The 17,155-nt window shown below is 36.7% G+C and overlaps 1 protein-coding gene across 1 annotated transcript in view; it reads left to right on the top strand.

The window, feature by feature from the left end:
• Window positions 1–10,367, top strand: part of LOC139752223 (uncharacterized) — a 42,818-nt gene extending 32,451 nt beyond the window's left edge. Inside the window, exon 3 of the mRNA XM_071668242.1 lies at window positions 10,281–10,367. Within this exon, the coding sequence (XP_071524343.1) occupies window positions 10,281–10,367 (87 nt within the window). The remainder of the gene's footprint in view (window positions 1–10,280) is intronic.
• Window positions 10,368–17,155: the final 6,788 nt, after the last annotated feature.

Raw genomic sequence — 17,155 nt, 5'->3', positions numbered from 1 at the left:
TATGATGAAAATTAAATGCTAAATACTTGACTAATTATTCGAATGTTTAGATTTTTAAAACACAGATTCGTGTTCAGCATACATAAAAGTATGTATGATAAAAATTTCAAGAAAATCTACATCAAAAAAATCACGAAAAATCTAAGGTTTAGGATTTTTTTTGCTCAGATTTTAAACTTAGTCCGATTTTAATGAAAATCTTTTTAATGATGTTTTTTTAATTGGTATTTCAGTATTTACAGTCAAAAGACTGTAATTCATAATATTAACCGATTAATTAGCACCTGGAATAATTGATATAATTCAAATACTAATTACTCGAGTAATTATACGAATTTTTAAATTTTGACCACAGATTCGTATTCAGCATACATAAAAGTATCTATGATGAAAAATTCAAGAAAATCTATTTTTTTCAAAAAATCAAGAAAAATCCCAGGCTATATATAGCCTAGGATTTTTTTTGCTCTAATTTTCAACTTCTTCCGATTGTAATGAAAATCTGTGTATTGATGTTATTTTAATTGGTATTTCATTATTTATAGTCAAAATACTGTAATTCATAATATTAACTGCTTAATTAGCACCTGGACTAATTATGATATAATTCAAATACTAATATCTCGAGTAATTATGCGAATGTTTAGATTATGACCACAGATTCGTATTCAGCATATAGAAAAGTATCTATGATGAAAATTTGAAGAAAATCTATTCTTTCAAAAAAAATCAAGAAAAATCCAGATTTTCATCTTCCTCCGATTTTAATGAAAATCTGTATATTGATGTTATTTTAATGGGTATTTCAGTATTTGGAGTCAAAAGGCTGTAATACATATAAACCGTTTAAATACTACCTGGACTAATTATGATGAAAATTAAATGCTAAGTATTTGACTAATTATGCGAATGTTTAGATTTTTACCACAGATTCGTATTCCGCATACATGAAATTATCTATGATGAAAATTTCAAGAAAATCTATTTTTTTAAAAAAATCAAGAAAAATCCAAGGCTAGAATAGCCTAGGATTTTTTTTGCTCAGATTTTCAACTTCCTCCGATTTTAATGAAAATCTGTGTATTGATGTTATTTTAATTGGTATTTCAGTATTTGGAGTCAAAAGACTGTAATTCATATTAACCGATTAATTACCACCTGGACTAATTATGATGAAAATTATATGCTAATTACTTGAATAATTATGCGGATGTTTAGATTTTTAAAACACAGATTCGTATTCAGAATGCATAAAAGTATCTATGATGAAAATTTCAAGAAAATCTATTTTTCAAAAAAATCAAGAAAAATCCTACGCTATCGCCTAGGATTTATTTTTCTCATATTTACAACTTCCTTCGATTTTAATGAAAATCTGTTTATTGATGTTATTTTAATTGGTATTTCAGTATTTACAGTCAAAAGACTGTAATTCATAATATTAACCTATTAATTAGCACCTGGACTAATTATGATGAAAATTAAATGCTAATTACTTGACCAATTATGCGAATGTTTAGATTTTTACCAAAGACTCGTATTCAGCATACATAAATCTATTTCATCCAAAAAATCAAGAAAAATCCCTGGCTATAGCCTAGGATTTTTTTTGCTCGGATTTTCAACTTCTTCTGATTGTAATGAAAATCTGTGTATTGATGTTATTTTAATTGGTATTTTATTATTTAGAGTCAAAAGACTGTAATTCATAATATTAACCGGTTAATTAGCACCTGGACTAATTATGATATAATTCAAATTCTAATTACTCTAGTAAATATACGAATTGTTAGATTTTGACCACAGATTCATATTCAGCATACATAAAAGTATCTATGATGAAAATTTCAAGAAAACTTATATCCTCAAAAAAATCAAGAAAAATACAAGGCTAGGATTTTTTTGCTCAAATTTTCAACTTCCTCCGATTTTATTGAAAATCTGTTTATTGATATTATTTTAATTGGTATTTAAGTATTTACAGTGAAAAGACTGTAATTCATAATATTAACCGATTAATTACCACCTGTCTAATTGATATAATTCAAATACTAATTACTCGAGTAATTATACGAATTTCTAAATTTCGTATTCAGCATACATAAAAGTATCTATGCTGAAAAATTCAAGAAAATCTATTTAAAAAAAAATCAAGAAAAATCCAAGGCTATAGCCTAGGATATTTTTTCCTCAGATTTTCAACTTCCTCCAATTTTGATGAAAATCTGTGTATTGATGTTATTTTGATTGGTATTTCAGTATTTGGAGTCAAAAGACTGTAATTCATATTAACCGTTTAAGTACCACCTGGACTAATTATGGTGAAAATTAAATGCTAATTACTTGACTAATTATGCGAATGTTTTGATTTTTACCACAGACTCGTATTCCGCATACATAAAATTATCTATGATGAAAATTTCAAGAAAATCTATTTTTTCAAAAAAATCAAGAAAAATCCATGGCTATAGCCTAGGATTTTTTTTTGCTCGGATTTTCAACTTATTCCAATTGTAATGAAAATCTGTGTATTGATGTTATTTTAATTGGTATTTTATTATTTATAGTAAAAAGACTGTAATTGATAATATTAACCGGTTAGTTAGCACCTGGACTAATTATGATATAATTCAAATACTAATTACTCGAGTAAATGTACGAATTTTTAGATTTTGACCACAGATTCGTATTCAGCATACAGAAATCAAGAAAAATCCAAGGCTAGACTGCATTTTTTTTTTTAATCAGATTTTCAACTTCCTTAGATTTTCATGAAAATCTGTGTATAGATACTATTTTACATGGTATTTAATTATTTGGAGTTAAAAGACTGTAATTCATAATATTAACCGTTTAATTAGCACCTGCACTAACTATGAAATTTAAATACTAATTACTCGAGTAATTATACGAATTTTTAGATTTTCACCACAGATTCGTATTCAGCATACATAAAAGTATCTATGCTGAACATTTCAAGAAAATCTATTTTCTCAAAAAAATCAAGAAAAATCCAAGGCATTTTTATTGCTCAGATTTTCAACTTCCTCAGATTTTAATGAAAATATTTGCATTGATGTTATTTTCATTGGTATTTAAGTATTTGGAGTCAAAAGGCTGTAATTCATAATATTAACCGTTTAATTAGCACCTGCACTAATTATAAAATTCAAATACTAATTACTCGAGTAATTATACGAATTTTCAGATTTTCACCACAGATTCGTATTCAGCATACATAAACGTATCTATGCTGAACATTTGAAGAAAATCTATTTTATGAAAAAAATCAAGAAAAATCCAAGGCATTTTTTTTGCTCAGATTTTCAACTTCCTCAGATTTTAATGAAAATCTGGGTATAGATATCATTTTATGTTATATTTAAGTATTTGTAGTGAAAAGACTGTAATTCATAATATTAACCGTTTAATTAGCACCTGGACTAATTATAAATTCTAAATACCAATTACTCGAGTAATTATACGAATTTTAAGATTTTGACCACAGATTCGTATTCAGCATACATAAAAGTATCTATGATGAAAATTTCAAGAAAATCTATTTTTTCAAAAAAATCAAGAAAAATCCAAGGATTTTTTTTTTTTTTTTTGCTTAGATTTTCAACTTCCTCCGATTTTAATGAAAATCTGTGTATTGATGTTATTTTAATTGGTATTTCAGTATTTAGAGTCAAAAGACTGTAATTCATAATATTAACCGGTTAGATAGCACCTGGACTAATTATGATATAATTCAAATACTAATTACTCGAGTAATTATACGAATTTTTAGATTTTGACCACAGATTCGTATTCAGCATACATAAAAGTATCTATGCTGAAAATTTCAAGAAAATCTATTTTTTCAAAAAAAAATCAAGAAAAATCCTAGTCATTTTTTTTTCTCAGATTTTCAACTTCCTCAGATTTTAATGACAATCTGTGTATAGATACTATTTTATATGGTATTTAATTATTTGGAGTCAAAAGACTGTAATTCCTTATGTTAACTGGTTAATTAGCACCAGGACTAATTAAGATAAAATGTAAATGGTAATTACTCGACTAATTATGCGAACTTTTAAATTTTGACCACAGATTCGTATTTAGCATGTAGAAAGTTACGTATGCTGAAAATTTCCAGAAAATCTATTTTATCAAAAAAATCAAGAAAAATCCAAGGCCAAAGATTTTTTATGCTCAGATTTTCAACTTCCTCCGATTCTAATGAAAATCTGTGTATTTATGTTATTTTGATTGGTATTTCAGTATTTGGAGTCAAAAGACTGTAATTCATAATATTAACCGTTTAATTAGCACCTGCACTAATTATAAAATTTGAATACTAATTACTCGAGTAATTATACGAATTTTTATATTTTCGCCACAGACTCGTATTCAGCATACATAAAATTATCTATGCTGAACATTTCAAAAAAATCTATTTTATCAAAAAAATTAAAGAAAAATTAAAGGATATAGCCAAGGATTTTTTTTGCTTAGATTTTCAACTTCCTCTGATTTTCATGAAAATATGTGTATTGATGTTATTTTAATTCGTATTTCAGTATTTGGAGTCAAAAGACTGTAATTCATAATATTAACCGTTTAATTAGCACCTGGACGAATTATAAAATTTAGATACTAATTACTCGAGTAATTATACGAATTTTTAGATTTTCACCACAGATGCTTATTCAGCATACATAAAATTATATATGCTGAACAATTCAAGAAAATCTATTTCAACCAAAAAATCAAGAAAAATCCAAGGCTATAGCCTTGCATTTTTTTTCTTTTTTTTTTTTGCTATATTTTCAACTTCCTCAGATTTTAATGAAAATCTGTGTATTCATGTTATTCTATTTGGTATTTAAGTATTTGGAGTCAAACGACTGTAATTCATAATATTAACCTGTTAATTAGCACTTGGACTAATTTTGATAAAATTTAAATACTAATTACTCGAGTCATTATACGAATTTTTAGATTTTGACCACAGATTCGTATTCAGCATACATAAAAGTATCTATGCTGAAAAATTCAAGAAAATCTATTTTCAAAAAATCAAGAAAAATCCAAGGCTATAGCCTTGCATTTTTTTTTTTTTTTTTTGCTCAGATTTTCAACTTAGTCATATTTTAATGAAAATCTCTGTATAGATGTTATTTTATATTGTATTTACGTATTTGGAGTCAAAACTCTGTAATACATATTAACCGTTTGATTACCACCTGGACTAATTATGATTAAAATTAAATGCTAATTACTAGACTAATTATGCGAATGTTTAGATTTTTACATCAGATTCGTATTCAGCATACATAAAAGTATCTATAATGAAAATAAAAGAAAATCTATTTTTTTCAAAAAATCAAGAAAAATCCAAGCCTAGGATTTTTTTTGCTCAGATTTTCAACTTCCTCCGATTTTAATGAAATCTGTGTATTGATGTTATTTTAATTGGTATTTAGTTATTTGGAGTCAAAAGATTGTATTTCTTGATGTTAACCGGTTAATTAGCAACTGGACTAATTAAGATATTTTAAATTTTGACCACAGATTCGTATTTAGCATATAGAAAATTATGTATGCTGAAAATTTTAAGAAAATCTATTTTATCAAAAAAAAAAAATCAAGAAAAATTCAAGGCTATAGCCAAGGATTTTTTTTGCTCAGATTTTCAGCTTCCTCCGATTTTAATGAAAATATGTGTATTGATGTTATCTTAATTGGTATTTTAGTATTTGGAGTCAGAAGACTCTAATTCATAATATTAAGCGTTTAATTAGCACCTGGACTAATTATAAAATTTAAATACTAATTGCTCAAGTAATTATACGAATTTTTAGATTTTCACCACAGATTCGTATTCAGCATACATAAAAGTATTCATGCTGAACATTTCAAGAAAATCTATTTTATCACAAAAAATCAAGAAAAATCCAAGGCTATAGCCTAGTTTTTTTTTGCTCAGATTTTCAACTTCCTCAGATTTTATTGGAAATCTGTGTATACATGTTATTTTATGCGGTATCTAAGTATTTGGAGTAAAAGACTGTAATTCATAATATTAATCTGTTAATTAGCACCTGACTAATTTTGATAAAATTTAAATACTAATTACTTGAGTAATTATACGAATTTTTAGATTTTGACCACAGATTCGTATTCAGTATACATAAAAGTGTCTATGCTGAAAATTTCAAGAAAATCTATTGCTTCAAAAAAAATCAGGAAAAATAGCCTTCCATTTTTTGTGCTCAGATTTTCAACTTCCTCAGATTTTATTCAAAATCTCTGTATAGATGTTATTTTATATTGTATTTTAGTATTTGGTGTCAAAAGACTGTAATTCATAATATTAACCGTTTGATTACCACCTGGAGTAATTATGTTGAAAATTAAATGCTAATTACTTGACTAATTATGCGAATGTTTAGATTTTTACCACAGATTCGTATTTAACATACATAAAAGTATCTATGATGAAAAGTTCAAGAAGATATATTTTTTTCAAAAAAATCAAGAATTTTTTTGGCTCAGATTTTCAACTTCCTCCGATTTTAATGACAATCTGTGTATTGATGTTATTTTAATTGGTATTTCAGTATTTGGAGTCAAAAGACTAACCTAACCTAACACCTAACCTAACCTGTTAATTAGCAGCTGGACTAATTATGAAATTTTAATACTAATTACTCGAGTAATTATACGAATTTTTAGATTTTGACCACAGATTCGTATTCAGCATACATAACAGTATCTATGCTGAAAATTTCAAGAAAATCTATTTTAAAAAAAATCAATAAAAAAAATCCAAGGCCATAGCCTTGGATTTTTTTTGCTCAGATTTTCAACTTCCTCCGATTTTAATGAAAGTAAGTGTATTGATGTTATTTTATGTAGTATTTCATTATTTGCGGTCAAAAGACTGTAATTCATAATATTAACCGTTTAATTACCACCTGGACTAATTATGATGAAAATTAAATGCTAATTACTTGACTAATTATGCGAATGTTTAGATTTTGACGACAGATTCGTATTCAGCATACATAAAAGTATCAATGATGAAAAGTTCAAGAAAATCTATTTTTTCAAAAAAATCAAGAAAAATCCAAGGCTTGGATTTTTTTTGCACAGATTTCCAACTTCCTCCGATTTTAATGAAAATATGTGTATTGATGTTATTTTTTGTGGTATTTCAGTATTTGGAGTCAAAAGACTGTAATTCATAATATTAACCTGTTAATTAGCACCTGGACTAATTATAAAATTTAAATACTAATTACTCGTGTAGTTATACGAATTTTTAGATTTTGACCACAGATTCGTATTCAGCATATATAAAAGTATCTATGCTGAACATTTTAAGAAAATCTATTTTTTCAAAATCAATAAAAATCCAAGGCTATAGCCTGGCATTTTTTTCCTCAGATTTTTAACTTCCTCAGATTTTAATGAAAATCTGTGTATAGATGTTATTTTATGTTGTATTTAAGTATTTCGTGTCAAAAGACTGTAATTCATAATATTAACCGTTTAATTACCACCTGGACTAATTATGATGAAATAATCGAAGTTTCTATTCTCGAGTTTGCCGTGTGGTGAACTCCTCCCTGTTTTCAAATTACCTCTTTTTCCTCCTCTCCTACTACTCCTCCCTATCTCCCCATACGTTATATTTCATCTCCCTTCCTCTTCTTCCCCCACTCTCTCTCTCTCTCTCTCTCTCTCTCTCTCTCTCTCTCTCTCTCTCTCTCTCTCTCTCTCTCCTTCGTCCCTTCCTCCTCTTTGTCAAAGGCCAAGACATATGTAGTGGACAGTCAGGTGGAGAAACACTCTCTCTCTCTCACTCCCCTTGACTCGCCGACCTCCTTGAAATTAGTCTGAAGGATAGAGCAATGTTCCCATGATATTGTCTACAGTTCCTCCGTGCGGTTATCCCTGTACGGCCTTTCTGGCGTCAAGAACTTGTTCAGTTATCCGGACACACATCAGGTTGAAGCTTTGCCAGCTTCCGAACAATGAAGACCCGCTGGGAGATCTAATGTAGCTGATTAGATCAGGTCCAGCCGCGACAGCCGTTTGGGTAAATTACAAAATCATTTCAGCTGTTTTTTTGAAGTTCTAAGATTTCTGTAATGGACTCACTGTTTAACCCCTTTACATAACTCGCTTTACCAGGTCAGTGAGCCAGTCTTGATTACACGGCTATTGCTAATGATTACATTGAGTCACATTGAAGAATATTACTCATTACTGATTGTATATTGTTCATCTGGAAGTACGAGTGTTTTTCAAACATTTTGATCGTTGTAATTCGTCCTTAGAAGCATGCATTTATTTTCGAAGCAGAGATCTTGATCGGAGAGCAGACATTTGTGGCAATTCTAGGCAGCTGTGGCCACCAAACTCCAAGCAGCTGTTGGCCTTAACTGCAGCTGAACTTTGCGTGATGCTCCAACAATATTAACTTTAGTGAAGAAAACGGAGTTCGTGCCCTGGCTTTCCAAATATACAAAGCATGTCGAACCCTCCTCCCGTCACACACGTATACACCCAGGGACGTGTGTGTGTGTGTGTGTGTGTGTGTGTGATCACCATTTGAGTGTGACGGAGAGATGGGAGATGTACACTCGTGTTGCCCCGTTTCTTAACATTGGATATATGTATCATGACATTACTCATGTGTACACACACACACACACACACACGACATTAATCGACCATGCGCGAGGAGAGGATGAACACATGGTCATGGTTTAGGCCGACCGTCATGCCCAGGATTCGAACCCATGTGGGTCCGACCCATGGCTGGTCCGTGCTGACCCATCATGGTCAGTGACGCTAACCACTGCACCACGTAGGCCCGTGTGTGTGTGTGTGTGTGTGTGTGTGTGTGTTAAGTTGACTAAGAACAAACGAGGCATGGTTGAAGACAGCCGCTGACAGGAAGAAATCTTCCTGAAATTCATTTGGACGGAGGGAGTGTGAGCGGAATAACCAAACAGAAAACGGTTCAGATTGGGGGGAAGCGTTTTCGTCGATTCTTCTTTGCGTTGAGAGCGGGCAATGGGTCCTTCCTTCCCTACATAGTCTTATCGTTTTCGTTCATTTTTAGGTATTTCTCATCTAAGTAAGATCCGTACATAATGTGGTTAATGATTTCTTTTGATCTGTGTCAGCGAGTTCTTGATTCGTGTGAGGTGGGGGAAGTATAGATGCTGATGTTATGAACTGATGTGATCTAGACATAAGACGGTCGAGGATCATCTTCAGTTCCTCATCCCAGGAGGGTCAGATACCAAAGTCTTCAACCGTGTGTGTGTGTGTGAGTTGGGATCTCGTTATGGATACAGGCTTCACATATATATTTCTCATCCATTCTATTTTTTTCCGCTCCTCTCTCTCTCTCTCTCTCTCTCTCTCTCTCTCTCTCTCTCTCTCTCTCTCTCTCTCTCTCTGACACACCCTTCTCCCACTGCTACTTGAATTTGACAATAAAACAACTTTTTCTGAGCCACGATGGGCGGGAAGGAGCGGGGGGGGGGGGGGGGGGGTGACTCTTTGCGAACTCCACTTCAACAAAAAAATCTTTTTACTTTTTTGGCTTAACACGCCACCCCAAAGTAGAAGTGAAACCAATGGGAAATAGTCCCAAGCATAGCTTTGCATACGAATAGACAAATTCCTGCAATTCCTCCCCGAAAAAAGAGTTCTGTAAAGAATTAGAATATCCAGTGTAGTTGAAATGACTTTTGGATGGAGACGGCGTCTTAAACCGACTACTTTTTTTCCACCCGTTCACGTTAGAATACCTGGGTAGTGTTGTGATCAGTGGTGAGGGGATGACTCCATTCGTGGTGATGGGTTATTCATGATGTGAGAGATGGTTAGGGAGGGTTACAGTGACAACGGTGCAGTGAGTCACTGCTACAGTGACTTGTTAAGTTCCCCTTTTATGTCCCGTGTTACTTTATTTTTGTTCTGTCTGCCTCACATGCAAGTGGGATGCTGACATTCCGTCCACAAGCACACACTCCCACACCATCTTGTATATATTATATCATCAGGCAATTTGCCCGTCACGCGATTCCCTGCGCTGAGCGTTACGTGTTGGTCTGTGCTGGGAGGAGAGGGCGTTGGGGGATGGTCTTTGCTTCATTATGTAGGTGTTGGGTCCATATTGTTGCTGAATGATTAAGGAAAATTGATGATATGATCGTGATGAATCATATAAGTCCATGACCCCCTTTTACGGCGCTTCCCGACAGCCTCACGTCAACGCTAGAATTAGTGTATATGATGAACATGCCAGTGAAAAGTTCCCTGACGAGATTGTACGCCTCTTCGTCCACTGACGGTGTCTTTTCACTCACGGATTAACCACATTCGGGCAGAGTCCGGTAACGCTGTATACTTACACACACACACACACACACACACACACACATATGTATACAGTGCATGAGGGAATCTGTAGTGTTACTGATATGTTGCTAGTCTGCAGTTCTTGTCTTGCTGGAGCCGTGTTGTTCCGACCCCACTCTCGCAGCTGGAACTGTGTTGTCCTGGCCCACTGTCGCTGCTTGAACTGTGTTGTCCTGGCCCGCTGTCGCTACTGGACGTATGTTGTCCTGGGCCGCTGTCGCTACTGGAACTGTGTTGTCCTGGGCCACTGTCGCTTCTAGAACTGTGTTGTCCTGGGCCACTGTCGCTGCTGGAACTGTGTTGTCCTGGCCCACTATCGCTGCTGGAACTGTGTTGTCCGTGGCCCACTGTCGCTGCTGGAACTGTGTTGTCGTGGCCCACTGTCGCTGCTGGAACTGTGTTGTCCTGGGCCCACTGTCGCTGCTGGAACTGTGTTGTCCTGGGCCCACTGTCGCTGCTGGAACTCATGGCGTTTGTCGTATGGTGACGTCCCTGACTGAGTTCAGAACGTGTGGCTCTGTCGTGCTTGATATCCCGCTATCACACCTGGTGGTGCTGCAGACGGCATCCGAGGCTCACCAGACGTAGTAACTCCTCCTGCAACTAATAGTTTACGATGATATGATCCTGAAATACGGGGAAAAGAAAGATAAACTGCCAGAGGCTGTATCATACTATCACAATTTCCAACTGGATTTGACGCAATATGAAGCCGGATTATTAGTGATCAGATGGCTCTGGTGATGTTTTCGGAATATAGATTATCTTTAACGAGAACAGAAAGAGGTTCATCAGTGATTGCTGACAAGATTAACGCTGTGACCGAGTGGTGTTTATTACGAACTGGCAGCCGAATTCGGTTTAGTGTGAGGTCGGAAGCTCTGGCATAGGTGTGTCTGTATGTCTGTAGCATTGGGTACGTTTTGAGTGAGTTTGAGTTTGTTTGGGACTTTTCGTCTCTTCTGAGTTTACATAGCTTTATGGTCTCAACGTTTCTTATGCGTATTTTTTTCTTTTCCCTGTAGATGACGGGGCTGCAAAAGAGGCTTAGAAACACTTCTCAAAAATAGATATTCTTGACGCAGAGAACCCTTCTAGACTGTCTCACGTTATCATCAACATAACCATCTGATAATAGTGACGCGAGATTCCCAAAATTTTCTGATTTGACGGTATGTCTTGTAAGACAATAACACCAGTGCACGGTCGGGGTGAAACGGTAGCATGATCGGTAGAATGTGTATAAACATATTCTCTTGGGAGGTACTGAGAACCACCAGTTAACACACTGAACCAGGACACGTGAAGCGTCCGGGGTAAGCCATGAAAAGGTCTGTGGATGTGTAGGATAGGGGAGCTGTGGTTTCGGTGCATTACACATGACAGCTAAAAAAGTGGATGTGAGCGGATGTGGCCCTTTTCTTCGTCTGTTCCTGACGCTACCTCACGACCAACAAACATTGAAAGAAAAGCTCTATAATGATTTGTTAGGAGTACATCATGGATCTGCATGTCATCTCCAGCGTAGAGTTCCCACTCCACCCCCCTGTATGACGGCATGTGAGAATTTTATCTGAACTTGGAACAAACGCTTTGAATACCATTGTTCTGTTTTGAGGGAGAGCTTGATTGCTCTCTTTCATTAGTTCCAACGGTAAAAGTTTCTGAAGAGCTTGTGTCATCTGTGTGTTGTTCGCCACGACATAAACATACAGGTAATCATGAGGTGGTCTTGAGTGAAGCGCTGTCATGTTCATTTAGTGGCAGCAAAACATCCGTCGTAATGTCACCGGCAGAAGTAAAGCGAGATCTGATTGACATCAGCCGATCACGTCAGACTGGAGTGCTCCTCCTCCCACCACTGTGGATGTCACATGGCCCCTCAATTTACCAGTGGTGAGGCCATACTGTATTCACATGCAGGTATTCACGTACCATTAATCACGTACCTGTATGTAACTGTCACCTTATGATGGTGAGGAACAATAGTCATGTACGTGCTCTCACGTTCTAACTCACGTGTTTATGATAACACGTCCTGCCACGTACAGCCGTCTCCACTTCGAGTGTTGTCAATCTTCTCTCTGTGAGGTGTGAACCGAAGGAGTATCGACTCGCTGCTTCGAATCATACATTCCCTGGAGTTTTGCTTATCATTTCGAGGTTGCTACAGGTTTCCACAACGTCTATATGTGGCCCTTAACATCGATTTGGAAGAACTAACTATAGGTTATGGAGCCGTCACTCCTTCCTCTCTGTGGCGCGTGAATTTGAGATGATCAACTCGTGAGTTCGAAGCCAAACATGGGTAAACAGAGGCGTTCTCTGAGCTCAGACCGTGAGACCACGTCACTCATTCACTGATGCATCGCCTGTGATATCGGTGTTTCCTTGACCCAAGTTGGGGAAATACAAGATATATATAAACAGAAGTAGCTTATATCAAAGACTAGTGATGAATGATATTTTTCATTACTTGATCATGATTTAACTGCCAGAGGTGTCGTCACCATGGGCCGGGTAGGTGGAGGGGTGAGGGTGGTGGTGGGAAGGAAGACGTTGTGTGAGGGTAGAGGACAGTGAAGCATAATGTGTGGGGCCGCCCGCCTCTGATGATCCTGGCTCGAAGCAGCGGAATGAAGGCGTTTGCAAAATAAATGAATAAATGAATAAACAAGAAAATGATGATAAGAAATAAGAGTATTAAGATAACATTAATGATGAGGTTATGTAGTTATCTTCGTGCAGGATGTCATTATTTAATACCACTTCAGTAGCTTCTTCCCTGCTCGCTACCCTGCACACACAACCCCAGTTTTCTGATCTGTGGTTTAAGTGTTCAGATGCAGTAGATGGAATGCTATATTCAACTACTTTCTCTCTACAGGCTGGTGCTATCGAAGACTCGCTGTAACATGTAATCATCGCATATATAAAAGGGTTATTTGATATAGAATTCATATAGCACCATAGAATAATCATTTCCTAAAGTTTTCATGTTGAAAATCTTACATTATGTATAACTGAGCCCTGTATGGATGAGTGTTCATGCATGGTTTTGCGTTTCTCATGGATGGTATATTTAGTACGTAAACTTCACTGGTCAGGAGAAAGGCGTCAGGGAAAATGAGCATCCATGGGAGGCTTTCTCATGGAGTGTGGTAGAAGTGAGGTGCTGTGGTGGTGGTGGTGGTGGTAATGGGTGGTGGTCAGTGAGGGATAGGTCACATATTAGCTGGGAGTCATCATGATTGATTCACACAGATATCGAGTTTGGCCTAAGTCTATGAGATTACAAGAAACTCTTTGTGTTGCTCCACTTTGGAGATGAACTTTGAGATAACTTTGCAAGTATATCTAACACCATCCTACTCAACCTGATGATAATATGAATGATAAATGGGAAAATGACACAATGTCCATTATCTGGCCAGCATGCCCATTTTACCGGTACGTTGAACTTAACTTTGACAATACTAATTCATAATCTCTTATCAAATCCTTCACGTCATTAAGATAATCAGATGAGCTCGTTTATACCACGTTTCATAACATGCATCGGCAAGCAGTTTCATGCTCTAGGTATTGCTGAGAGCTAACAAGGTCAACAGGTTATATTTCTCCATGACACAACGAACAAGATGTAATAACTTATTATATTATCCAGAACATACCATCACAACACCATCACCACTCCACCACCACAACATATTTACATTCCCTTCATAAAGATCGCTTCCTCTCTACAACATAAGGATACACTTGTGCTGTCAGGACCCCATACCATCTTCTGACATCAGACAGCAGTTCACTATATACATCGCCATCCTAGAGCCAACACCATACTTTCGTTACGGGCTTTAAACCTTGGAACATTACATGGAACAGTTAATGGTGGAAAGAGCAACTTGTTGAACACTACGGAGTCATTAGCAGTTACATAAATCAGTCGGATTAAAATAGCATTACCCAAGATAAAGCACAGTCCTATATTATGAAAATGATTGATGCAATGCACAAAAACTACAAATTAGGTTGAAAAGGTTTCCCTTATTGATAAAACGTTTAGCGGTGATAGAATTTAGAAAGATTTAAGCTGCAGGAAAACAAGAGTGTTGATAAAGGTTACACCAAATTACCTTTGTAAACTCTTTTATAGAGATGACAAAATACAACAGTAATATCAAGTCATCTGTCAGCTCGTATTCATTCATTACGGGATCAGGGGAAGGAGAAAATAATGAAAAACTAAAAGGAAAAATATAATCACAAATAGCTACGCATACATTAATATTAGAGTGGAAAATGGCTCTTGGGTAATCAAGCCATTGTATGAACTACGATGTCAATATTCGGGTCTCAGATGCTCCCTGTGTTCGCTTCCTTCTCACCATTGGCTCTGAAATCACTATTGGACATGTGAATTTTCTCCCAAGTCTGGAGATGACTGTTAGAATATTATCTCATATCTTCTTTATGCACGAAAGAAGACTTAATAGTGATGACTTTTCAGCCGAAGTCGTGGCCATTATAAGAATGGTACCGGTATGAAGCTCTGTGTTGGGTTGTGGGTTTAAGACTCTGTCATCCAGTCTAGTAGAGACGATGTATCTCATTTGGGGCACTGAATGAACACTGACACTCTTCTGAGGCAGTGTAGCGCCACAGCCACTCACCCTAGGCAGTGTAAGGTCACAGCCACTCACCCTAGATAGTGTAGGGTCACAGCCACTCACCCTAGATAGTGTAGGGTCACAGCCACTCACCCATGCAGTGTAGGGTCACAGTCACTAGTCCTAGGCAGTGTAGGGTCACAGCCATTCACCATGGCCATTATAGGGGTATTAAGACCCACCTGGGACGCTGTGGGAACCCTCGACATCCACGGAAGCACTGCGGGGACGCTCCTCCACACCTGGGGCACTGTAGGTGCACCTTGCCCACCCGTTCATGATCCTGAACAACGCTATAACCCGAGGGTGGTGGGCACAGGATCAGACAGGACGTGCAGGGTCGACGTTGTAACATCCTGTGTAATATTAGAACCCACTGGGATGTGACAGAAACCCTTTGTGGTCTCTGTGATCCTTTTGCGCCACCGCCGATAGGATGAGCATGGGGTGCACGGTACATTCGCCAGGGTTGCCGGCACAAATCGACCCCAGCCACTTCAGTGTCTGGTCGGAAATGAAAGTTTCTTGTGACCTTCGGTAGACTTTCTGATATTATCAAGACTTCACGTAGCAACAGCGAGGTACTCCTGTTCTGTGATTAGGTTTTTGCGAGTAGTGAAGTGACAGGGAGAGGAACTCGCCACTCAAAACATCACTGGAGAAAGAATATTTTTCAGTGGAGGTGTGGTGGGTTTGAGGCAAAGTGCCCTCGCCAAAGGGATGTGTGTGTGAGGAAGATTTGACGAACGAGTGAGAGTCGCATGGTGAGGTGGGAGGAAAGTTCACTCACTCTTTGAGGTCGTGAAGAGGAATATTTTTTTGTGTTGTGGAGGGTGTGTGTGTGTGTGTGTGTGTATGCAGAACAACCTTGTTCTAATACCCGCGGTCTCTCTCTCTCTCTCTCTCTCTCTCTCTCTCACACACACACACACACACACACACACACACACACACACACACACACACACACACGAGCTTTTCGCTAGGTAACATTCTTTATTCGCCGAATAAATTTTGTTACCTTTTCGTTTATGTCCTTTTTCTTTGTCATCTACTATTCTTTTATTCAAAATCTTACTTTTTTATAGGAAATCTGAGGTTAGAGTACATCTTCCTTCAGTGCTAACCATAATTTCAGCTCAATGTACATTACGAAAAAAAAGATGGGTTCATGGTAGTCTGCCTTGAGAAAAAGGACTCTGGCGACGAGAGGAAGGTGTGTGACGGAAGAGCACAATAGGAAGGCGGTCTGGTATTGTCAGGAAACCGCGCTTGGGCCAGAGAACCTTCCATCTCCTGAGTTCTCTATGTTCCGGTGGCTCCCTTGCATTCCAGAAGGCCAGGGCAAGTTTCCCCAAGGCATGACACGAGTGAAATGCTATTTATGTGGAGGATGTTACGAATACCAGACGTCCCCATATATATTCTTAGATACGGATCTTCGAATGTGTGAAGATTCTTACGAACGCTTCGAAACCTCTAGGGAAGAAGATGACTTTAGTTCTCTCTCAAGGTTTAGCGGAACTGCCAGGTGAGCAGAAGCCATCAACATAAGGTGAAATACAGTTACAGTAGCCAGGTGAAGTGGGCGTCATTGCCTGAAGATGAACAGAGCAAATAGGTGAACACCAGACCAATGTTAGGGCCAAGACCGGTTGGGTGTTTTGTTGAACAAGAGAGATCGAGAGATGATTTACTTGAGTACTCTCTTGTGCTGGGAATATCGCTGCGTCTCTGATCTTGGTATAAGTCTAAATTCTCCTGTTATGCACGCTTCTTATCTTGCATTAACAGTGTCGTCTGGCCTCACCAGCCACCTTGCGCTGAGAAAAAGGGTCTATAGGATGTAACTTAAGAGATTGGTTCCTATTTCTATTTCACTGTTTTCGTGCAGTGCTTCTTATCAGAGGAACAGCAGTGATATCGCTGACCCCATCCTTAATCGTGTGCCTGGTTATCTGTAACTGTTTACGATAATTGTTTTATCTCATTATGGAAATCTTGAGGTCTTGATCAGTGAATCAGTGAATCATCTGAACTAATCA

Source organism: Panulirus ornatus, chromosome 2 (genome assembly GCF_036320965.1).
Source record: "Panulirus ornatus isolate Po-2019 chromosome 2, ASM3632096v1, whole genome shotgun sequence".
Classification (NCBI taxonomy): Eukaryota; Metazoa; Arthropoda; class Malacostraca; order Decapoda; family Palinuridae; genus Panulirus; species Panulirus ornatus.
Note: the sequence above shows the minus strand (reverse complement) of the source record. Positions and strands in the feature narration are given on the sequence as shown.